Below are 26,394 nucleotides of genomic sequence, written 5' to 3' on the forward strand. Positions count from 1 at the left end.
ATTCCTCGCGTCATGTTTGCGACATGATTTTACGAAAGGCAGACAAAAGTACGAAATGGATTTTCGATGCTGGCCCCCTCTCCTCCAAAAGCCTGACAAAATACCTGATCGACCTGCCGCAATCAGAAAAACAAAGCCCGTGAAAGGCACGGTATCCCAGGTACCCCCATACCAGGGTTCAGTACAAGGCGGTCGAATCGCCTCTTTGTGTCCCGGAATGTATCTCCCTTTTGTAGCCAAGTGTTTTCGAGGACCTAGGCATCCTGAGGAGAACTACTCTACATCGATTTTTACTCCTGAATATTCCAATGGGCCAATTACAATTAAATTATTTGATTTCTGTGAGCGTTGCAGAAGGATGTCCAGAGCCCTAGATCAGCCGTTCCTTACCGCTTCCATTTTGGGTTTTTATCTTCAGTGTCTTTGCCTCGTTTCCCTCCTCCATCCAGTGATGACAGACCCTTAGAATGACACGGCTGTTGACATTTGGAGTGTTAGTGCAGAGCATTGAAACAAGATTTCTTTCACCACTCTGTCCCATCACCCAACACTCACAAGAATAATATCTTTGACCTTTGACTTGAGTTGAAAAAAGGTGTGCTAAAAAGCATACATCTATATAAATGATTATAAGCGTGGAAACTGGCTTGGTATTGGACAAAATGCTTGAAAGTAAAAATTAAAAAAACAAGAGACAACGAAACGTTGGGTCAAATAACTGATGGAGATTTGTACTCGGGGGGGGGGGGTAGAGATGACTTGGTTTTACATACTTTCGTTGTGAAATCTGTAAACTCAAAGAGATTGTACATGATGTACGTACGTTACCATATTAAAACAATGACTCAGATATTTTCATTCGGTCACTCCAATTGGCCAATTCACAAGAGACTAGGTGAGCCACGCGACCTAGCATACACTAGTGATTGATGGTAACTCATTTGATCTCGTCAAAACAACACGACCGGATTAAACACTGCAGTAAATCTGTCTGTGACTTGCACAGTTTATGGGCCATTTCTACATCAATTGCCAGTCGCCGTCATGTGGACGTTTTAGTATGTAGGCTACGCGTACAATAAGTTTGGTACGAGACTGTTGTGGTGGGTTACAACATTACGAAACACACTTAAGTAATGAGGAGTGTTTCGATGACAGGTTAATTTAACCAACATAAGTTAGTTTGAAGTTATGTGTGAACGCTGACAACAACTACAGTCTTCTAGTTATATTAGTTTCTCGGTATGTTTTGAGTAATATGATGCATTGTTTAGTTTGTGTTAGGTTGAGGTTTGTTTTAGTCAAGCTTGCAGGTTATAGACCGTCTTTATAGTTCACACTATAGTGCTGTTTTGCTGGTATTTTTTTAAATCTAAATTAAAAAAGAAATGCGCGCAGGTGGATTCCGGTTATCGTTCAACGGTGACGCAATGGCGACGTGTACTCATTTACAACCTCGTTCTCATCCAAGCCCCATGACTTCTTGGTTTTTTTTTATTGTATTTTATTATTACTGGTTTATTGTAAAAACATCTGTTTATCGCAGTCCAAAGACTGAATTAACATACAGATTTATATTTTAAGGTTGAGGAGTCTGCTCCTTTGCACGCAGTTATAGTGACAAGATGCCCAGGCTATCTTGTAAATGTTGTATATAATACATAGAAACCACAGTTTAACCTATCTATAACACCATCAGCCTATACGCTGGGCTAGAAATCGCACGTCACCGAGTTGGAGGTGACGACCTTTGACCTTCTTTTCTACTCCATGATTGCTTGTATTCAGTTCGAACCGCCTGGTCCGTAAATTGCGGCGAAGACAGAAATATGCTTCTGGGCAAGCCACATTTTCCTTGAGCTTTTCTCTCTTGTACTCAGTGGTTGGGTATCGAGTAACGCCAGGCTCTTTTCACGCTGTTTCTTAGTTCGATTTCGATCATAGAAAAAAGACGACTGAGCCAAATCTTTAAGCCCAGGGGTTTCTGGGAAGGATATGTGTCGTCACCTTTTTCTTCTCTCGCTTCATGTTTTATTGTAAACTTGACCTCAAGTTGGGCGGCCATTTTGATGGAGTATGTCGTGGATTTGCACGAGTAATAATAAGAGTAGTGCAATTCAAGAAAACTTACTTTTATACCGAGAACGATGTGGGTAAAATCATTTCGAAGAAATATTCAGAGAGGCAGTGATGAGGGTAGACATTGTGTTATTGAACGTTACTTACATAGACAACTGGGCGCGGCCATTTTGTTTTTCGTTCGCTACTGCTCCACGAGACAATTTTCAAGTTGGAAGTTAGTCTGGCCCTATTCGCTTACTGTGAAGAGTGGCTTTAAAAAGACAAGAAACCCGACATGGATCATTATTGAATGGCTTTTTGATGATTTGCTCATGGTTTTAATTTTTGTATTACTAAATTGGTCGTGTGGAATTAAAGATAAATTTACATTGAATATTTTTAAAGTTGATGTATTTTTCTGCTATTTATTTTTCTTTTTGTAAAGGGCGCACACGATGACGCATCTAGTTATATACACGGGGACCACCATTCATCAGTTATCAGAAAAGGTAAGGGCTTATTTTTTGTTTGCATTTTTGAGGATCTATCAGTCGAATTCAGAGGAAAATTTGTTCAGTAAGAATACTGGTAGGGCTTCATCAGTCGTAATTTGTTTTCGTCTTTGTTTCTTCAGTATATACCGTAGTATCTGTGACATTACATGTTTAAAAATAAACCTGGACTTCTTGTATATATGATTCGTACACAGCTCAGTAGAGGAAATCGTAAAAATATTACAATTAAAAGAAAGGGTACCACTACCAAACCAAACTATGTATCTTGCTATGGGATGTTTTCTTAATCAACACTCAGTTTGTATGGATATTCTCGTTTTGAATCGGTCCATGGGTGGTTGTGAATAAAATGTCCTCGTCCAAACAGATACGTGAAGTAGCGCTACCTTTAATAGCAGCAGTATCTTAAGCGAGGTGAGTTTTTGTTTCTTGTTGGATGATCATTTGAGGAAAGTCTCTTGTCAATGTGGATCTTTGGCAATCAGTGTCATGTTGAAGTAAAGACTCTTCTGGTTTGATATTGATTTGTATATTGCAGATGTTGAGGTATTGGAGGTCAGAACTCACCAACACTTTACAATTGTTTCTTCTTCTGTAAAATCTTTGTAGTTAAGAAGGATTCAAAGATCGAAGGCCTTTGCCTAATTTCACACAAACCTGGAAACTAGTGGAGGATTTGATTGTGCAACTGTCCTTAAATTGGCCCCCATCTCTGGTTTCATGACCAGACGTGCAGGGTTCATTTAGGGGGATTAGGTTGTTTATACTGCAAATGAAAATGAAAGGCAAGTGCACCGGGAAATGAACCGAGCTAGTGAACGGGGGAGCTAGCTCCGGACTCCAAGCCACGGAGTATAGTGTCGTGTTCAATGCAAGCCCGAGATCCGCTTGATTTAAAGCGTAAAGCGGCCAAGATAGACGCATCGTTTTATCAAAGATGATTTTCCTAATTGTCGACCAGGGAACTGTCACGACTGATTGCAACGCGGCAAGCTGTGTAGTCCAATGACCAGAAAGTATCTACATAGATGGAGACTGTTTGCATCTCTCTATCCTTCCTCATTCTCTTAGTCTGCAACGAACGTAAATCATTTAAGTTTCAAGCGATAAACCTCGCAAAGGACGGCTCAAGTCCAATACAGACAGGCTTGAATTCTTTGGTTAAATGGTTTTGGAAAGACTGAGTGGGGAATTTCGACATAAATACTAGTAGAAGAAACGGGTATTCAAGTCATTGAAAATCGGTTGGTGAATATGACGTGTCGGGTCAAAGGTCAACTGATATGGCAATCCAGGATTTCAATGTGTATTTTTGTTTTGTGAAAAACACAAATAGTTATAATTCAATGCATCTATGCTCGCGCTAATTGTAAGTGGCGATGTTTTACACATGACGGTCTATTTATATGCTCACCAGTATAAGTCTTAATTGTGCACCAAATTAAAATATATTTCTACCAAAAATTATTGAAGTTTTCCCCAAAAAGTATTTAAATCTAACAACAATGTGAGTTAAATCTGCGTAGGGTTATTATTATTGTAAATTATAAATAAACAAATAAATAAATCCCTCTCAAACCACTCCATCCAGTTATGTTTTAGATATAATTTCATACAATTATTGCCCTGAATATTAAATATCAAGACAGAGAAATTCTTATTTAGTTGACGTGAATCATATTCCTACCTTACTGTTTATCCCTCGTCATTGCATTTAACGCTCACTGATTCTGTGATTTAATACTCAGCACAAAAATCTCTCTTCTTTATCCCAGGTGAATATTAAGATAAATTCATAATTGGTCTTCCCTATTATTGGGTCCTCACCGTCTTTTATATTTACTACCCCCCCCCCCCTTCAACTACACCGTCGTATATGTATAAATATAATGTGTGTGTATATAGATCTATACGGGCCGAGGCGTAAATTGGAAAGCACAGAACGTTAATTATTTAAAAGCGCTTTCTCCAATATGTAAGGTAATGACATGTACTCTCCTGACTCGCCTGACTCGGTGCTATGTTGAATTAAATTAATCTTCTTGTATGCTTGCTGCCAGCCATGCTTGGTCGGCCAATTCCTGCCTGCCTGGCTAGGAGCTTTCAAGCTTCCTCAATGCTAACCGTGAACTGCACGCTGGCTGTAAAATGCTGCTCTTTGCGATGACAGAAACAAACTATATAGATGTACTTTACAGGTCACTCCTGTTCATTAGCAGTTGCTCTTTTTATCTGTTTTTAACAAAACAAACCAAAAGAGACGAAGTGGTTTGGTTGGAACGGTTCCCTTGTTTGTAATGTAGCATTGATGCCAACAGACATTTAAGTGGACCTAGATATTACAATCGGGGAAAAATAATGAGATACTCCGTTTCGATTGCTGTAAAAAGATTACCTGTGTAAGTGTTTACATACACTCTATGGTATGGTTCATGATGTGTGGGGGAGATGGACAAATATAGTTCCAATAGGTTTGTTAGATTTCAATCCTATGAATTGTAAACAACCGCTGGTTTTGGAGGGGAAAAAACATATCTGCTCAATTTAACAAAAACATTGAGGGGAGAGACATCAGTTTTAGATGTAAACGAAACATGGCTATTATTTGTTGTATATGTGATTCGCTGTTCAAAACACTTCCTCATGAATGACTTTTATTTTTGATCTCGATTCAAAGTAGGAAAATCGGTTGACCTTTGACCTGGAGGGTCTGCATGACAGGAGAGCCCACATTGCATGCTCTTCGTTGCAGCTCGGCCTCGTTAGGGTCTCTTTCCCAACAAACAAACAAAAAAAACAAACGAACAAACAAACAAACAAACAAACAAACATACAAACATCCTTCAAATTATTTGGGGCGTGTGTTTCCAGCATACACATGGATTAGCCCTGCTTAAGAAATGTGACCAAAGGCCCAGAATAAGATTGAAAAGCAGAAGTAAATTCACAACTCCTAAAAATTAAAAAGACTAAAATACCGATATGCATAATCGTATGGTATACTCTTAACTCGATGATGGTTATAATAGATTTGTGGAAGTCACAATTCCAGTTACCACCTACTTGGTTATTAAGCCCTGCCTAGTCATATGTGTGTTATTACTCTCAACTCAATTCACCAGAACAAAACCCTATCTAGGTCTATGGACTTGTCAGGGTGCCAACGTCCTGATCTGACCTGCTTGTTTTGGAGTCTGGTCCATTGCTTCTATTGTTACTAACCCTGGGTCCAGGTAGCTGAAGAATGATCACCTGTCCATTGCCTTATCGCTTCGATGATTCTCTTCAATATTTTCCTGGCTGATTTTACGATTTTTTTTTTAAATATACATGTATTTAATATTAAGCGTTGACAATGCGATAAATGGCGTAGTAGTTCCCCCACAAACGCATACATGGCAAGTGTGATAAAGGGGAAGTGCTTGTCATTATTTCCCCTCTCTTTTTAACAGCCTTCCTTGACTGAAACACATTGTCTGGAAATAGTGGTTGATCAATGCGTGCCCTGTATTGGGGGCTTAACTAAAAAACAGAGTCTGTATATTATTATACTCAAAAATAATAAAAACTGTGGACAATTCGTAAGTTGTGCCTGCAAAAAAGGGACGTGTGATCTAATGTGCATAGTTTACCTGTAGGTATAACAACATACAACAGTAGACTGGACTTAAATTGTGCTTCCCCCGTCATATCCAGCCACATAGCTCTGTAAATTTAGCTTATTTAGGTCGCTTGCTTGCGAGTTCCTACGATGGCATTAGCCAACCTACAATTCGCTTTTGTTGTGGAAGCATACAGTCATAATATTAGTAGACTATAGATGTTATTGCACGCAGCATCTTCTTAACAACCCCCTTTCATTGGGTACCTTTGATTTCATTCGCCGTATGCGTCTCATCAATTCACCTCATGTGTTTGATTACGGTTTTGTGTTGGCGCGGGGAATCAAAATATAAAGTTGATTATTCCGTTTGTACGGAATCCTTTGGAACGGGGGGGAGCTTCAATTTCTCGGACGTGTTTCTTTACTCCTGGAAAGAAAATGCCACTAATAATATCAGGTGGAGGTGAAATATAATCCCTTCAAATTAGGCAGGTATGATTGAGAATAGAGCAATGCGCTGGATTAGTGGTCAGGTATTTTCAAACCATTGCGCCTATACGTAATTGAAGCCGTAGTGTGTAAACTCACGTACTCTTGGTGTCGGCCTCCAATCTTGTATGTGTCATTCTTTTCTTATTCAATATCGTCTATACTATTAGCACAGTAACACATGCACAAAGTGTGACCTCTGGGACCAATAAGGTTAAGCCCACCTGACCCCATTCAGGGGGAATGGTTGGGCTTTTCAAACCATTTTTGATTTTCTACAGAGCTGTACCCAATTCAGCCGAACAAATGAAATAACAATTCTCATATTTCTGTTGCAATCATTTTCAGTGCATGGCTATATTTAAAAAGTAACCGAATCGTATTAAGTCAACGTCTAACTCGGACAAAAAAAAACTCATTCCACACTTTCGATTATGCTGATCGAAGTATGCTTCAAAATAGTGAATATGATTTCACAGTGCTTGAAAAGTACCCCCTTGTCATTGACTATAATATCAATGTGGCTGATAAAACTCTACATGGCATTATAACACAAGTAGCTTGCCACTATAGCTTCGTGTGAAGTTCCATTTTCTATCCAAATGATGTGCAAGACACCACATTATTCTGTTGTTTTTCTTGCGTGTCGAGTATTATTCCAAGGCAAGAGGAGCCGTCACTTACACCGATAAGACTAACTCTATTTTCATTTGGGTACCTTATAGAAGCCACCTTATCTAAGCGCTATATAAGGGAATGTCTTAAGTCTCTAGGGACACTCCAAGTTGGTCCCCTCCACTACAACATTCTCAATCAAAGACCAGAGTCATAATTGATCTGCATCTTACTTTCCCGCGTTATTAGAAAAGCGCGCGAAAATGGCGACGATAGCGATCTTGGAAGCTCTACTGTTTCGTAGCGGAGCTCTTATGGTAAGGAGTTGATATCTCCAGATCATCAATGGTGACTCTATACCGCGGGTAATCATTACAAGAAGGAAAAGAGCAATATGGGCTTTGCTTGACTGAGGAGAAGACAAACAGTGAGATAGTGATGATCTGTGACTATTGGGGTGCTATCGATGTCTTCGGTTGATTTTCGATAGGAACGAGGGATGCAAAGTCGCCGGTCACTCACTTATAGCTGGCTCTATAGCAATCTTTAAGATGGGTAGTATTATGAGAATAGGTAAACTAGTCAAGATGAGAACGCACTGTGGGTATCATTGAATTCGCTATGTGTGTTTCTCACATGAAGATTGATATCACTCACATTGGCACTGTGCCTCCTCTATAGAGCACATAGAGCGACCTAGTACATTCCAAGTCATTTCGGGCAGGCAAAATAATGGTCAGGTGGGAAATTGTTCATGTTGTTCCATTTCCACATAAACTTAAGACTTATAAAGTATAATAGCTGAAAAGGTTCAAGTATGCTCACAGCATATTGAAGGCAGTGCAGTCTCTTACATTAAGATCTGATGTATATCATGTCATTGTTTTCTTAAAATTCATTGAAATGCTCTCGTACAATAGCACATTCTGTGTATATTATCATATTGTTTTATAATGTAATAACTGATTTGATTACATAATGAATTGCTACATCGACAATATGAACCTTTCAATGCAGTATCCTTCTACTGATTAGTGAAACTAGAATAAAATGTAGTTTCTTGCCAAATCTAACTAGTCAATGTCAGCTCTCACCTTGTAGTGACGAGATTGCACGAGGATTCTTGACATTCCAAACCTGACATTAGATCCGTTTGTTTCGGTTTGATCACACACTTCAATGATCAATCCGCGCACCGGCATTTCTTGATAAGGAACCATATGTGGCATTTTGACACACGTGGCGTACCATACGACACCGCCCAAACTTATCTTCTCAAGATAGTGTGTCCAACCTCCTTGTTGTTTTAACCGTATTAACTCTTACCGCGTTTTTTTTCTTACATAAAAAAACGCGTGTGGTGGGACTCTTTTCCGCTGGTCTAAAATTAGCGGAAACAACCGTCAAAGACTTGACACAGTGCACTGTGGAGAATACACAATAATTACAACACATCGTGGGAAATGCAGTTGCCTTTTAGCACTCCAAGTGACGAGATTCCTGTAGAAATGTGTCGGTCATTTCTGCAGCATTTCTAGGGGTGTGTTCACGGTGTGAAGAATATCTGTGAGTAATGTGTTAAGATATTGTGCACTGCCATGACAATTTAACACATTTTATATTTATGGCACTCCTCGGAAATACACTTCATCTTGTTTGGATTTCTGGGGGAAAAATTCTATCGGGGGTTCATCGCCCGCGTTTCCCTCGTAATTAAGATAGACGTAGCCGGGACTACATAACATATGCCTCTCGCTTAACCAGAACAAATGTGTGAAGCGTTCTTTCACAAATTATACGCTCCAGAAATCGCGGTCCGGAGACGCGGGGACAAGAGCAAAAACAGGGTTATAGTTGTACTCCCCCCCCCCTTTCCATTCGCTCGGCGGCCCGAAAGGATGTTTGAGCTCGTAGTGCGCTAAGATATAAGAAAGGCAGTGAGTTGTGTGGAGAAATTTGCCGGGGCTTTTCAGGAGAGATTTTACGGTCGAGTTGGCGGACACATGTCGACTTGGCAGGCCGCCTTTTGCTGCTTCTAGGCCCCCCCCCCTTATGTCCGGATGATGTGATGATGAATGCCATGACCTCGGTCTTTTGGTGTTTTGTTTACTTAGCACAAAAATATAATTCTGATTGAAATTATTTTAGGACCATTTTGTTTTCTTCTTCAGAACATTGTTGAAAACAACATTGTTGAAAACATTCAGTTAAAAATGAAGTATTGTGGCCATGTCGATAATCGTGAAGCTTGTGTCATATTAACATTAGACATCGTGTCATTCATTCGTGAAGCTTGTGTCATATTAACATTAGACATCGTGTCATTCATTCGTGTTTGAGTTGAGAATACACGTCGGGTAAAAACCACATAATCTTTAGAATGTTTCATCACATAACTGCAACCCGAACAATAGCCGCCTTTTAGTTCTACATCATGATTCGTTTAGTCATTGAACAAAGGCACTGTTCGTTTCACAGTGGCTATACAACAAAAGACTGTAAGAGATCAAAGTGCAATTCAAAAATGGTTGACTCATATTTTACAGACAAAAAGACACCGTGAACCGAAATATTAGATTTGCGTTTCGCACTGACCAAATGCCTTCTTTTTTTAAACCAAGGGGGTAAATAAAAATATGATCTGGACCCAAAGTGAAGAGTACATCAGAGTTTCGTTGATCATTTTACTTCTTGATGAACATTTCATAAAAAGTGGGTTATGCAAATATATAACTGGAAATGAACGCTTTCATTTTCAACCACGGCACATTGGTACAAAACAAATCCGCTTTGTTTGTGTTTACATAAAAATCTCGCCTTCCCAATTATCAGGCAACATACTATTTTGTCCCTTTCACTTAAAAAATGTGAAAAAATTACCTCATCCATGGCAGTTTTTGTCATTGTAATTAAGTATAGTACATGCTTCAACTCCATATTATGTTCTTATATTGGTTGGTTAGGATACATCAATTATTCAAAATGACGTTACCATGGAGCCCGATGTAACAAACTGTTAAAGACGTGTAGCTATTTCCTTCTGTCAAACCTTGGATGTTAACATCCCTTAAAAAGGACAATTCTCTGAACATGTACCATGTCTGAAAGTGTAAGGACAAACTGGTTTATTTATTTACACGCTAGAGCTTAGATGCTTGTGACCATGGGATGTTAGACCACTCACTGTCAACCAGCCAACTCCGTCTAGGGTAGAGAGCCAATCCTTTCCTTCCGCCTTGTATGTAAGACCGTCTCTCTCTCGGCAACCACGGGGGAAATGCGAGCCTTTCTCCCATGCGCCATGAGCCGCGCTACGCCGCGCTACGCCGCCTCACGTGAACACGGGAGGAAGTACATCGGGCGGGCAACCAGCACAAGTCTCTCCCCGTGATGGGCGTCAAGGCACATCCTTCGTATAAACCGTTAAGTGAAACCTCGGCTTAAAGCACACATTTCATGACAGGCGTCAGTTCCTATGTTGTTAGAATAGACACTCGTGTTTGAACGGCAATCTCAACCTATAGCAAATCCTATGATACTGTTTTGTTGAAAATATCAATTCTATCTGAGACGGTCCTCACTAACAATAACGACAATAGACCATTCGAGAAGATGTCCAATCACAAAAGGTTGGCCTTTCCTCAAATTGTCAATATTTGTTTTATTTTTTTTATTACCAAAAGTAGTCGGGTCTCTTTTTAAAATAAAAGAATCACCATTCATGATTGCGACGCTATACGACCAGGGTACTAGACAAATAGAAGTCGTTGTTTGATTGAAGACTACATAATAGTGCACCAAAAATATGAATTTTTCTGGCCATGGGCAAATTCACAATGTTGCCAACCAAACCTCAGCACATTTTTAGCAAAATTTGCATTTTCCCCCTTCCCAAATAAAGTTATTGAAATTGATCACTGCATTGGCGCGATATCGTTGCTCATTAGTCATCTGACTCACTGGCCCTAGCCTGGGCGATTTGTTCAGTCATTGACATGCACAGGACAGAGCGAGCTTTAGTGTGGAAGTCCAGGCTATCCAAGGGGTCCCCAGTTTTCTAAACGTGTGAGACACAACAGTGTGCCGTTTTGTACTATGATATCAATCCAACAATCCATTGGTCATGACTCCTGTCACATTCCTGTAAGACTTTTCCAGTAGCATCTACTGTCGATAATAATTCAGACACCAGCATAGTGTGTGTTTCCTCGAGGCACATTGTTGTGCTGTTCAGTGTAAAAAGCGCCCTCACTTGACTTCCTTTACAAACCCATTAAAGATATCTCAGCAACGTAAGATACTCGTCTTCTCTTTCTGTTTTTGGTTGGGGTTTTTGTGGCGCTTTTTGCGCATCCGCAGTTCCATCTGGATATAGGTCAGTAGGCCAATAAACTTTAGCGCTTAGAGTGCCACTGTACTTAAACATCAATGGGGGTAGACCCACTCTATCCCATCAGCTATATTCCCCCGTCCGGACACCGGTGTTTTAAACCCCCAGAATTGCTATACTTATAATGATGGAGAAAGTTCTCGCTGGAAAACTCAGTAATAATAAACAGACTTAATATTAACTGTTTGTTTAGCAGTCGGAGATGTGTTACAAATTTGCAGGCAGAGAAAAGTCCACATTGATGAATACGATATCAGTACAAATAAGGCCATAGCGGTGGAAGAAGAATAGTTTTTGTCTGTGCATTGTGGGCGTTATTGTACGCTATGTATTGTCCCACTCTCCAATCACTGTACGCTCAAGACATGCGATGCCCCATCCTAGTGTTCCGCGCACGTTTTATACGTATGTATACAAATACATAATTATTATAATCTAGTTGATAATGAGGAGTGAATGGAGCCTGGTACACAAACAGGGGTCCGTACACTTTATCAAGACACTGTTTTTGTCACAGGGATAGAATAATATCCACGTCGTAGTTTAAGTGGAAGAAACTTTGTTTGTATTAAATGTATGTTCACGAGATTGTAGCTGGGAAAGGGGGATGCTATGTTTGGGTACAGCTCGTGTATCGTTTCGAATTTAATTAATGCCAATATAACACATTTCTATTTAATTGCGAGAAACAGGAATTAAATTTACATGGTCTCGTCCTTCCTCTTTTTATCGTATTTTATTAAACCATCCCTTTCAGTGATGGGTCTACATTGTGTGTGGAGAGTGGTACCTTTTAAGTGTTAATATAATTGGAATTTTGGCTCATGTTTGCCAATGAAATGACCGACTACTATTCTATGCTATGTAGAAGGTGAAAGTGCACATTTCATGGGCGATGTATTTAAATAAGGAGGTACGTTCACCCATATACACGACATACAACACCAACCATGCCATAATCAAACGGTTGTTATGGGTTTGCTTTTTTTGCTCTTTTTGAGTTGTGGATCAATACCACTACGTGTACATGTCATACTGTCTTTGAATCAATATAATGTACAACAATAGTTAGGTTGGAAAGCTGTTGCCTAAGAGCAACTTTTTTTTAACACAAGGTTGACTAGGTTTCCAAAACATTAACCGGTTGCTAGGCCGGAACAACTTAAAACAATCAACAAGTTAAAGTTGATTGTAACCCCAAAAGGTAACATTTTGAGCCCGTTTTTTTTATTTGAATAAGTAACTGGTAAGTTCGGAACAGTATTATCACACATGATCCGTTATCGAGTTTCAGGGGGAATTCATATCCTTCAGACAACTGGTTCTGTTTTTAATTGATCAAAAGTTATGAAAAACTGTATTTTCAACTTAACAAATCATTCATCTTCTTGTGACTTAACTTCAAACCAACCATTAGTCTCCGAGTTACGCTCTGTTGTTTTATTGTACGTTGATTGTGTTTCCCACAATGGCTAGAAAGCTTCATGTTAACATTCAACCTCGTTCAGTACGCTATCATTACTTATTCACCTGAGATCGATCAGAACACTAACATTGTTGGCAAGCATGGGTCAAATTTACAACCTCGTTCCAAGAATGATGTCATGCTGTCATTTAAGACGATCGCTGACCAAAAATAGATCAATTCTCTCGTCTGAAACCTCCATTACCTGAACATAAAACCTGCTCATTTCGTCCCACGCATCAAACACGCACCTCATTCTCAAGCAGAGACCTCTCGCTCGATTTATGTTCAGCAATTAAACCATCTTGACCTACTATTACGTGGTCTCAACTTATGGCCACTTGAGTCATGGTTTACTTTCTTAATTTGCAAATGAGGAGGTTCAGGATTGTGGCTGATTAATTTAAGCTACGGTGCAACCTCCCAACACCAACTGCTGTGTTTTTACTATCCTCATTTTGGGAAGGCGCAAAAGATAAGCCTACATTCAACTATTCAATCCATGTAGTTGATGTCATACAGAAAACGATTCGTTGTTGATATCTGATGACGTCATCATGTTTCACATTTCGGTCGTACTGAAAGAATATGCCCTACCAAATCAAATTTACATTTGTTTTTCCTTAAAATGTCCTTTCGTACAATATTGTAGCCAAAATGGGGTCAATGCTATACCCCAACGTAGGTCTGTTTAGTTTAACTGTTCAGGACATGGTTTTAATAATACGGGGCTTCCCCCGAATGACGCCGCCCCCCTCCCCATCCAAACCCAAATTGGAATACCGGGCGCGAGCAACTTATTGGACTGGAGGAACCACCCACACATCAAATTTCATTCTAAATTATTGAACGCCTGTGAAAAAGATATCAGGGTAATTTTGCTATCATTAATTACGTTAATATGAGCTTGGCGTACAAGCAAATAAATGGCAATATCGCTAGCTAGGTGTTAAGTGCAGTCACCCCCGGAGTTTTCCCCCTCCGACGGGTACCAACCCAAATACTAAGGTAAGCATCATGTATATTTGACGGTAGTGGGTACCAGGAGTATTGCTCGAGTCTACACGCCCCAGGCGTTGGATGATGTCACTGGAGGTTTAAGAAGTCTCCATTGCTCTACATCACTAGACTCGCGTCCCATTCGTTTGTTCTGTTATTGAGAAATCCCCAAACACTATAAGGGCACCGATAGAAGCTCACTCTACACCAAGCAACTAAAGGGTGGAGGAAGGGTCGGGGACTAGACTTGCATGAGAAACAGTGGTTTAAAAACCAGGTCGGCTGATGTGGCATTAAGGGTTCGGCAGTGCATTGGTTCATGTATTGGCAGTCTTGGCCCCGTCCATTAGTTGGGCCCTTTGTAGCGTGGAGACGCCGCCGTCATGACATGACGTTGTACTTTTCCTACAAGGCGTTGAACCTCTTGCCTCACCACTAGTCAAGCTCTTTGCTTACTTCCCCTATCCTCCGTGTTGTAATATATCGACAGTTTTTGAGCTGGGCGAGGACTAGCCGCCATAATATTGAATACATTTCCATGGCATTGTGATGATTACAAAGCCCCATATTAAGGAGTCTTGGGGTGACTGTTTGCCGTGTGGTATCGGGTAGCTAGTGCCTGGATAGACTTACGAGGGGGTAGTTGGAACTACCGCGAGTCGTACTGCGTAATCCCTCATCGAAAACAAGCTAGGAAATAACACTGACTGCCGCGAACACACTGAGACCGGGACTGCTCATATATCATTGCCTTGCTATTGATACCTACTGCACCAACACACACACGCACACCGCAACTGTGGCAAAATCCCCTTCTTTTTGCTCATGTTGCTGCCTGGACAGACGGCAGTACCACCCGCCGGAGGGCTGGTCTATGTTCCCTCCTAACAAATCGCCAACCAACTATCCTTTCCGCCAGTCCCATACCTACGGTACCGCTGGTTTGATCAGCCTGGCACATGCACCAGAAATGTCGTCAATGAACATGCAATTGAACATGACATGTGTGAATGTTAACCTCGATCTCACTAGTTGAATATAACATTGTGTATCACATCGCTTTGAAACTATCAGATGTCGAGAATTCACAGACATTGGTGCGATCATGTCAGTTTACGACTGCAGAGAAACAGACATCCATTAAATACTGCAAATAACAAAAGTAGCACTTCAAAATTTCTTACCACACCCCATAATTGGGCCGCAACGGGTCAACTTCCCTGAGTGAACTTGTAACTCCAAAAACTAACTTAATCTGGCACAGGCAACATTGCGAGCATTGTTTCTTTTCTGATTTCCCCATTTTGCTCTTTTCAATTGTGGCTTTAAAAAAGTGTTAAGCTGTCCCATTATTAGACGTCAAATTAAGCATTGACGATTTCATTGGGAGATCGCAAACTAGATTTCATTTTAACCCGTTAAGTGGGATTAACTTTGATACGAGTCCATTCACAACTGGGTATTCTTAATTCAATTCCAAACTCAATACCACTCACATTACGTGGACCAAGCTTAACCATACCTGTAAATTGGTGATACGATGGTTATAACAACCATAAAGAAAACCGCATTTTTTGTTCTTCTCTGTACTCTTATAAAAGCAACACAACTGGGAAGGGGGGGTGAGATGGTAAATGCCGAGGGGGTCAACATAGCCGCTGTGTCCTTTTCAGGGCGGTCGCTAACCTCTACGGCTTGAAGCTTACCCAAACAATATGGACCTTCTCGCGGTATGGCTCGGGTCAACGCCGAAGTATATTATTGCCAGTACGAATTAAGAATCAACCAACCCCCGTGGCCTAGATTCTACCATCGTTCCACAAACACACAAGTTCATGCCCCTTGTCTGTGACGCTTTTAATGAAGAAGGCAAGAAAAAACACACTGAGGGTTCAACCTGGTCAGTCCCATCCACAGACCCCATCGTTGTTCACTCACTAGTAATTATTTTATAGATATGCCAGAAAAATTCCGCACGCCCTATTTCATATTGCCTGATTTCCAAGGCGCTGGTTCCCTCAACCTGTCTCTGTTCTACCCGTCGCCATTTCTATCTTATTTTAGTTAAATTTACGCTTTATTGGCGGTAATTTTTCATCGGTAGCCCCTGGGGTTTCTCACCATTAGTTGTTGTGATGTTTGATCACCTATGAAGCGTATGCAATCACTGCATTGGTACTCCACAACGCACTGTCGGCAGCACTCGCTTCCCATCCTCAGCGGTGTCCATAGGGAATCCCACAGTATTTATATAATTTTCCTTCCGATTTTCCACCATTTAGGTTGAGCTTGTGTGAAATAATTACGACTTGCGCCTCTAAAACTGCTGCCAATTTGAGTATATTGGTTAGGAGAGCGTAACGGCAGGGCATGTTATTCATGGTCCATCGGAGGGGAAAGGGGGGCCGTGTTTTTTTGTATGTAACCCTTCATTGGTTGTTGGTGATTCAATCAAAGTGTATAGGTAAAACCAGGGGAACATGCTAAAAGACAATTACCACTTAACAATTGAGCACGCGACATCTCTCAGTATTAGTGTATCTTAATAGAAACACCATTTACTCCGAATTATGTTATATAAATTGCCCCAAACTGTCACCCTCTTTAGTCCCGCGTCGGGCAATTCAATTTACAAGGGGCTCGATTTTTTTTCGATTTTTCTTTTCATTTATATCACAAGCGGTGCGTCATTTTGTCGCGTACATTTGTATCTTGCCGCGTGTTTTTTTTATGTATAATGTTTATAACGTGGGGTTCTCGGTGAGAGGTTTATAAGCCCGGAAATTAATCAGTGTGTCTGACATAATCCAACGTAAAGTAGGAGTGTAATAAAAAACCTGGCGAGATCAGCTGCCGTGATGAGCGTCGTAATGACCCCCCAGGCAATGTACTCAGTGCTGGTCTTTATACCTTCCTCGTTGTCTCTTCTAATGTTTGCTCTTTAAAGAGAACAGACCCACAAAGTGAGCACTGCATAGGGGCCTACAGCCCGTGGCTGTATACAGATGTGCTATTTTATTTTTAGCATTCAGAGATGTTTACATCATCGAGTAATCATGTTAAATTATCCATATTTTCGGTAATTTTGAAGTAAAGTCGTCACTTGAGAAGTATTGCACCTTGTTGTGAACTTCTCGCAACTTGAAAACCAAACGCCTGCCAAATTTGTAGAAGTTTATTTACATATCCTCCAAAAACAAGGTCTAACCCTATTAGTTGAAATTGTCAAAGTTTTTGTGGGTTTTTATATTTTGTAAAGCTACAGCATCAGTGTGTGCTCCAACTTCCTGGGACCGAAGTTTGACATTTTTCTGTGGGTTATGAAATGTTGGTATTGGTGTATGAGCCAGCCTCCTGGGACCGAGGTTGTACTTTTGGTTGTTCAAAGTTGTTGTGGATTATGAAGTAAGACCGAGTTTGTACGTTTACCCCGTTACATAGCAGCCTTATTCTCAGTATTATTATTAGTTCCTGGTCGATGGTTTTGTGCACTCATCTGTTACTCTTCGTCATAACACGCTTGTAGATCCAACTCATACATGACTTTAAGTAAGAATCAATTCAATACGGATGCTTTCTTGATATATAACTAGGAGCTGTGCGTTTCATTGCTAGGTGACCAACCAATAATTGGAACCACTAAGTGCATTGCCACTCCAAGCCCCCCCCCCCCCCCTCCAACCAACCACCAAATATAACCCCAGTCAATGGAGTCAGCTATTTCATGAACTACAACCACACAAGATGTCTACATGTACATATAACCCTCATTTCCAGGTCCCGTATATTCCACCATCGAACGTGCCACCGTCAAAATTCAGTCACTCAAACATCTTTTAAGATTTACTGCAAACAGGGCCCTTATTACCCGTAATATCATCAAACGCCATAGCCACGTTGCATTGACTCACACGGAGTGGGAAGTTGTGGCAACTCGCTAGGGACATCCTTCGTCCATTCCAAAAGCATGCTTGAACAAACCTAAATCGCTGTGGCACAGTAAATTTGTAGGCGCATCGATTTGTCCGCAGTCGGTGTAGATTATTGCTACGGCGTCTTTTTCTTTGCACCGACTCGCTCCGTGAGACAACTCGTCGCAGACTCACCCCCCTTAGTCCTACCGAGTCGATCCTACAAGTTTGCTTTCCGTATCAAATTTGCCGTAATTAATAAAGAGCGCAAGAGGGTGACGGGACACTACACAAGCACGGTAGGAGCGGACATGACGCTCTTGTCAGAGCTTCCTTCCCCCTAGAACCGGTCAAATTGATTGCGTGTCTGTTCTACCTCACATTGCTTCATCTCATTCATTTTTTTTTTTTTTTTTTCAGTCTTCTTCCTTCTGCATGAGGTCATTGAGATAATTTTGTTTTCTTATTTAATTTCCTGACACCTCTTTATGAGAGAGAAAAGGGCCCGTGTTTATTATGAGGCTCGTTTATTTCAGGTGAATACTCGTTTTGTTTGATTTTAATTTCTTTAATACGCAGTCGAAGTGTGAATCATGACAATTGTAAATGCCGCTTCATCGAACACATTATGATTGAGTTTTTAAAATGTAAATCACAATTTACGAGATATTGAATGACAAATTAACAGCTTTCATTATGCATATACACACGACAGACTGTGAGAATTGAGTGGGATAGCTGTCGTGGGAGCTTTCAGTGTTTTTACTACGGAGAATAACAGGAAGTGATTTTGTATCTCTTTTTTTTTCGGGTCAAATTGTTAGACGCGCAGATAAAAAGCCTATTGTTTTTTAATGTAGTGCTGTGATAATAGAATTATCACAGCACTACATAAATAATGAAATATACAAATATAAATACATTTTTAAGCAGACATTATACAGGTCTATATCTTGAGAATAGTGAATAAAATAATAGAGTTTATTAAGACATACTAAGAGCCGCTATCGTGAACAAGCAATGTAATTGGTTCTGACATGGTATCCGGGAATCCAATGAAACCTATTTTGTAGTTCTGACACGTTCTGCCAGCACTGAATTTCCTATATATACGACAGACATACATTAATAATTATCAACCTCGATAGATCGCTCCTTCCTAACTAGCACATTGACATTTACAAACACCCTGGGAATGAGGCAGTTGCGGCCCTTTTCTGTTGTCTTGTTGTTAGGAGTGAATGCTGTTCGGGTGTTTGTTTCGTCATTACGTTGTTGGGTCATCAAAAATATATGGGCTAATAATATCGAGTGCCTTTCTAACTGTAAATCCAAAATGTCGGCAAGGTCCTTTGAAGGCTGGAGATTGTTAAGTATCCATAGTGGATGTCAGGGGCATTCTATGAAAGGAAGTTGAATAGCAGGCTGGGGTTTGGAGCACATGCCTCTATTGTTTGGCTCCTTCTGCCTCACTCCCTTCCACTAAACATCTTAAGGGAGGGAGTTTGAGTTCAACGTCTTGGTTGTGGAGTGGGGGTCAAACACGGCATTAGGCACGCTGGATTTCGTGTCCGTCCTAGGATTGGGAGAGGTCGGATTTCAGGCCTCGTCCCCACGGCGTATCGGCGCATGTTTGAATTGGGTTAAAGACTTGCGAGTCACCTGGCCTAGCGCTGTTGTTCGCCCGGGTTCAACGTCTTCACAGCCGGCTGTTTTCTTTCTATTTCTCCCCTCTCTCTCTCTCTCTCTCTCTCTCTCTCTCTCTCTCTCTCCCCCCCTCTCTCTCTCTCTCTCTCTCTCTCTTTTCGCGGCCAATCTTACCCAACTTTCTGCAAGCCTGCCAGGTATATTTAGGTTTGGAACAAGCAAGCCAGTGGTTGGTTCTATAATGATCAGGATGTGATATAGACCAAAGTAGCTTGAGGTGAGTTAGGCTGGTTAGCTCTGATGCTACCATACCTTACTACCCTCATCGTTGTGTATGTGTGTATACACACATAGCAACGCTGCCACACCTGTACCCTTAAGGGATGGCTTAACCGAACAATCGCTAGCGATAAGTTCGCTCAGTGTTAGCAAATAAAGAAGCATAAAAAGGGATTCGGCGATCCACCGACAATATTCCCCTTTGCAGAATATAAATATAAAACCCTTTCACTTCTCAGCTTTGTTTTGCTGTGGGTCTCTTAATGTTTTATATTTTGCAGCAAGCCCCGAAGGAAGTGTCCCTGGTGCTTTCCGGCAAACTGATCACTCTCCATTCAATGGCGATCCCTAGCAATGACACATTTATAGAGGGGTAGTCATGGCGGCTCGTTGGCCCAATGCTATCACTTTATCATTAATAATAATCCTACACACCCCTAGCACTGAATGTAATAACTCAAGCATCGTCGACTGGAGGAGGGGACGGATCATAATGGCCTCTGGCTAGAATGATAAGGAAACCCCCTTGTATTCAAGCTTCGGTGTGGTGTGATCCTGACCAGCTTGGACTTACTGCGCAATGACTTGAAGGGAGAGAGAGGGGGTAAAAAAAAAAGCAGAGAAAAGAAAAACAATAACCTTTTTTGCGTCAGAAATATTGCGGCTGAGTTTATTAATAATCTAAGAAAGTGTTGGGTTAGGATTTGATGTGGAAGGCAATGTACAGCTGACATCACAAGGACGCTGTTCACGATGCTACATATCAGCTACAATGCCCACTGACACTAGTGTTAATTACGTTGCTGTCACTGAACAAATCCAGGCTTTTCGGGGACTGTGTTTTTTGTAAGTTCTTGTGATGGAGTTGTTGTAAATGATATCCTTTGTAGCAATGGAGATGGGTGATAATAGAGTAGTGCATCCACAACGTAGGTCTACTTTCTCGCTCAAGATATTTGGTAAATATTATTTAGTGCAACATTGCTTGTAGATGCTAAGTTTTTGTACTGTTTGTTTTGTTGGATTTTTTTTTTTAAGAGTTGAGATTTTAGTGTAGCGACTGCTAGCGATACTCTGTGGCTTGCAATGGGGTTTAATCCGCGTGTTTACGTTGTCGCTTATTATGCGAGAAGTTTTGCAATATTTATGTCCGCACTAAATCATTTTCCAGTGTGTAAAGACCATTTTAACTGAACGTGTCAAATGGTGGAATTGAACTACACGCCAATGTGTAAACTGAACTCACCTAATTCTTAGTTCCATTGACTCATTCTTCCCGACTCTGTTGCTCAATTGGGTCGTGCCCCCCCCCCCCCCTCCGTGCACTGCGCATCTTTCAATTGATCGCAGAATCGTAAGCATTTCTCAAGTCATTAACTAGAAAACTCGTGGCATCCAATGTTGCGACTGATATACCGTCTTCCATCAATCTCTATATATAACTACACATACCTGACACTAAGTCTTGAAAGCAGATGCCCCGTATGGTTCTTAGGTGACCGTCGGGCCCTTTGCTTCATTCAATACTCCCCGACCTAACTCAAGCACTACTTCTTAAGAGAACGGCACGTTCTATTTTAGTAATTTTTTTTCCCATTTTTCGCTCAAAATTAAAGTGGGATTTTGTTCCATATTCTAGGGGGGGGGGGGCTTCGATACAAATTCGGTTTATAATGACGTCATACCGTGGAGTAGTGTCAGTTTTCAGCAAGCGTGTCATTAATTATGAGCGCGAGTGTCAATAAGAATATTCGGTAAAGAAACGACGTGAATGGTATAAACGAAGGCAAACTGTGGGTTATATAGATACAATATGCCAAACAACTTAATCAAGTTGGACTGACTGAAATAATGTGTTAAAGTTAATCGTGTTGTCTTATACGACAAATATCATGCCAGTCTTCCTTCCAATGATGTTACAACATTGTTATCTATGATATTTACAAGTTGAATTAACCATGTTTAATGTTCAATTTCTGCAGCCGGTATTCGACAAAAGAACGAGAATGGTAAAGATGGTCTTGTATCGAATGTCACCTCACCGAACGATGTATTCTGCACCGTACCAGGCCGTCTCTCACTCCTATCATCAACCTCCAAATACAAGGTGACGGTAGCCGAGGTTCAGAGGCGATTGTCCCCTCCAGAATGCCTCAATGCTTCACTCCTCGGAGGTGTCCTCAGAAGGTAAGTGTCTAGTTAGTCTTCTTCTTCTTATATCATAAATCGCACTGAGCTATACCAAACTGTTGGATGTAAAGTTAGTATTCTAAACAAAGAAACATTGCAACAGATTCTGCTACGTAATGGGATGCTACACAAGGCGAGAGTACTGGACGATACAAAACGTGTCTTTACACACATCAATGTTTTCAACACGTGTGATACTTGTTATTATTTTACGATAAGAAAACATTTTTCGAAACTTTTAAAAGTTAAAACACCCAAGAAGTTTATTCCAAACATGTATTAAATTACAAGCCTTCCCCACAAAGCCGCACGTGTGGGCCTCTCACTTTTAATTAACAACTTTCAATAACACCTCCTCAATATTTCAACCATTTTTATTATCCCAAACCCTTTTACGACGTGAAGAGAAGTTCTTAAAACAATTTGACCCAGGGCATTCAGGTGGGTACACACCGCCCCCTGTTGATCAGGTAAACTTCTGGGGTACCACCTTCATGGTTTGATGGTCACATATACCCTGAAGGTGACTTGAGAGCCATCAACCAACAGATGTTCCCATCAGTGACCCCTCACTGGGTTCAGTGTTTAGGTTGTCCGTCTCCCTGTCACACTACTGTTGATGCTACCATATTTGTCTTGTACCACACCTCTACCTCCAAGACCCCCACCTACTACGTAAGGTTGATGCACATTACTTGATCAGCTACCAGACTACTTCCCTTCCAGCCTCACTTTCAATCACATAAGTTTTCGTTTTCGTACCATGACAGTGGTAACGGTAAAGTAGCACCAGTCTATTCTCTGCATAAGCCCCCATCTGGTCCGTGTATTTCTAGAGAGTTGACTTCTCACTGATGGATGTCAAACTGTGGTCTTATCATTAGACATCTCTTCACTCTAAACATGTCGAGTTGACACAGCTTGACTCTAGGTGTTGCCCCGTCCCCTTCACCTGGTTCCAGTTACCCACTGTGAGCCCTAAACTGACGGTGGTCCCAATACCAGAACCTCTACTGACTCGTTGCTGATAACACATGCATATTTCATCCTCAAAACAGATACAGTTTTGACCAGCATTTATATTAGTAACAATTTATCAGATTGTATTCTGTTAATATCCACCGGTTTTGCATGTTTTTTCTACTGTTATTCGATTCTGTCATCCTGTCGACCAAACAACATTTTGATTTTATGGCTCATGCCTTGACTACCCAGAATTAATAAATAATAAAACATAATTATCTCAAAATTCTACTCCACGTTGGTCGCAAACAACGAATCTCAACGCGACTTCCTCACGATATTCCTTCGGCTCGTATCTATTGTTCTCGTGTACTTTCCAATCTTAAATTCAACACAAAGCTACCATACCATATTCAATATTAAATCGAGTGTAGTTCACCGTCGTTTAGTATTCGTTTACCGATGAAAAACAAGTTCTGTTTCGGAAGAATGAGCTTGAATGATTCTCTTTTTCACACCGCTAAGAATAATTTTCCGACAGCCTTTTTCGCACACAGTTGTTTACACAGTCAATATTTTGTGTGGTTTCAAGTTTGAACCCAACGTGCCGCCAATTAATGTTGTATAAAAGACCCACGTGCAGTCTCTCGCAGCCTGTGTCCGAACGGTGTGTATCTAGCTCTATGTTTTCTACGTATGGTGTCGATATCGTAGTGACTTTGTGTCAATGCACAACCTCCCGATGTGAGATCCAAAGCCATAATGACAAAAACGACAAGACGTTTTCTCTCGATTCTTCACATACACATGCTTGGTGATTCATTACATGTTTGTCTAGTCTTTATGTAGATCTTACAAAGCCATATCATGAAACTGAAATATTTCAAACTGTTACCTTATCAATTTACAAATGGTACAATCAAAAATTGCATTAACAAAATTTAGTGAAAATACTGAAACAATAGTCTTTAAAACTTCTGAATTGAAACCTGGAATAGGGCAATAGTTCTATTGTATAAGAACGAGTTATACCCAGCCAGACCGCGACGACAATGCCGAATGTAGTGCTAGATCATACACAAGTTGCAATGCTTTTAGTATAACTTTATTGAGGACATTGGTGAATTATACTTTCGCATGAGAGTTTTATGTCAAGACTTTTTGCAATTGATTCCGAGATTTTTGCACCGATCTGATATGTATTGAAATCCATACAGACACAAGACTCTTTCGTTTTACTGTTCACTTCAGTGTAAGTAATACTCTGAGTTTTTGTGGCAGGGTTCCGAGGTGAAGGTTCACTCTTTTTAAAGAGTACGAATTCCAGTTCTAATCAAAGCCTATTTATTAATAAAGGTTGCTAATATGATTTGAGACCTAAGTCGATAAAAGATGATCACGAAATAAAACACGTTCTTTATGTATGCGATCCAGGTGCAAAGTGCAACAAAAGCTATATGTGATATAGTATCATCCCACGCTCAATCAAAGCATTCAGTCAATAATAATTACAGCCACTGAAAGTGCGAATATTGTATGGTCTGTTTTGATGGTCTTTCACTTCATGCTTAGTAGCCTTGCAGTAACGAAAATGCGTAGAAGAAAAGTATAGGATCTCTTGTTTGGAATCTAGGTTATGTGGAATTACGTCTGCTAGCCCCACTGTTCTTTCACTGTGTTCGTCACGCTTCTTTTCACTTTTTAGTTAAACTCAACAATCATTGCGGAGATCAACCCTCAACTCCAGTGAATCTTTTCCTCCATTTTAGGCTTCAGAGAGAGAGAGGGGGGGGGGGGGGTGCGAAACAGAACAATAACTGTACATTAATTTTGCCACACCACTCTAGGGTCCCCTTTATGCAACGGCCTCAAAAGTATCAAGCTAACAATAGCATTTGTTTAAATGGTTTGGTTTTGATTCTGTAAAGAGCGGTTAATACGTAGCAGATACAAAGAGGTTTTTATTGGAACTGTCTGGTCTGATCCCTGCCTCTTACCAATCTATCATTCATACATGAGAAGGCATATAGAGCGTCCCTGACCCACTTTAACCTTAACACACTGTGTTCGTCACGCTGATGTGCTGCATCGGCGCCAAAACGTACCCATGTCCTTTCAAACATTAAATAACGTCTCTTCATGGTTCGAAAGATTACCACTTACTCACACGTTGCCTTTGTCATATATATAGAAATTATTAACACACACACACCATTGGGTATGTTTAAACTGTTTCACATCATCTAACGATGAGGGAAATAAACAACATTCACATGATTTTTCATAGATCATTAGCCAAGCAGTTATTAACTGTTGCATTTTGTGTTTAAAAAGTCCAATCGTTGTTTGTTGGTTGTGTTTTGAAAATTATTTTATTTTTTAGAAAGCGGCTCATACAACAGGTGAAGGCCTACTAAACTGGTAGATTGTAAAGTCTTTGTACGTATCATATTTGATAACAGAACAACATTAACAGATATTCCACGTATTTATTTTGCAAAAGTTGTTTCCAAGCAGAGCTCTAAATAAGAGTGTTTTCCAGTGCACTATTGCAAGAGACCAAATTAAACATACCGATGTGCGTGTACTTGAAAAGGGTCACGACCTTTGACCGAGGTCAGAGTCAAATGAGTTGATGTCGACAGCTTCATTGCCCCCAACTGGACGGAAAATGTCAATCTTGACTGACACTAGATAATAGGTATAATACTTCAAGAACTGATTGTCTCCAAATGTTTAGTTGGGCGTGGTTCACAATGAGCCGAAGACTCTAAGATCTTGTACACATTGGTCGTCTTATACATGATGTACACACCCCGCAAAGACTTTATTTACCGTGCGTTTCTCCGGATATGTTTCAGCTTTCAGAAATTGTTAACTTTAAGCTTTATGATCCAGATACAACTTACGTGCAGTAATGTCACGACCCATCATAACATCAGTCTGTCAAGGCAGGTTAAAGCGCCCTCTCTCGGTCGCTTCCTATGATTATTATCACTCAGTGTAAACCGTCTTAGTTTGGTGTGGGGGAGGGGGGTCTTCTTAAACAAAACAGGGTTATTTGATAGTTTTCATGTTTTTTTGTAAGTCACAAGAGTTTCTCCTACTAGTGACTCAGTGGAAGTAATGTGGGTAGTGGATACGCCCCAGGGGTGGGGGTTCTTTAAGGGAGTACTGTCATGTCTCTATAGTGGGGACTCTGGCCAGCTACAATTGGATTGTTCCTGGTCGTGTTGCTTGACTTCCTCTTTCTTTGATTGAATGCT

General features: G+C 40.6%; 1 protein-coding gene across 2 annotated transcripts in view; it reads left to right on the forward strand.

The window, feature by feature from the left end:
• LOC117304324 (transcription factor AP-2-epsilon-like) overlaps positions 1–26,394 on the forward strand; it is a 92,865-nt gene that overhangs the window by 27,525 nt on the left and 38,946 nt on the right. For both annotated transcript variants that reach the window (XM_033788705.1, XM_033788706.1), the window contains 2 exons: positions 2,507–2,570; positions 21,958–22,162. In XM_033788705.1, coding sequence (XP_033644596.1) covers positions 2,507–2,570; positions 21,958–22,162 — 269 coding nt within the window. The remainder of the gene's footprint in view (positions 1–2,506; positions 2,571–21,957; positions 22,163–26,394) is intronic.

This window comes from Asterias rubens, chromosome 21 (genome assembly GCF_902459465.1).
Source record: "Asterias rubens chromosome 21, eAstRub1.3, whole genome shotgun sequence".
In the NCBI taxonomy this organism is placed as follows: Eukaryota; Metazoa; Echinodermata; class Asteroidea; order Forcipulatida; family Asteriidae; genus Asterias; species Asterias rubens.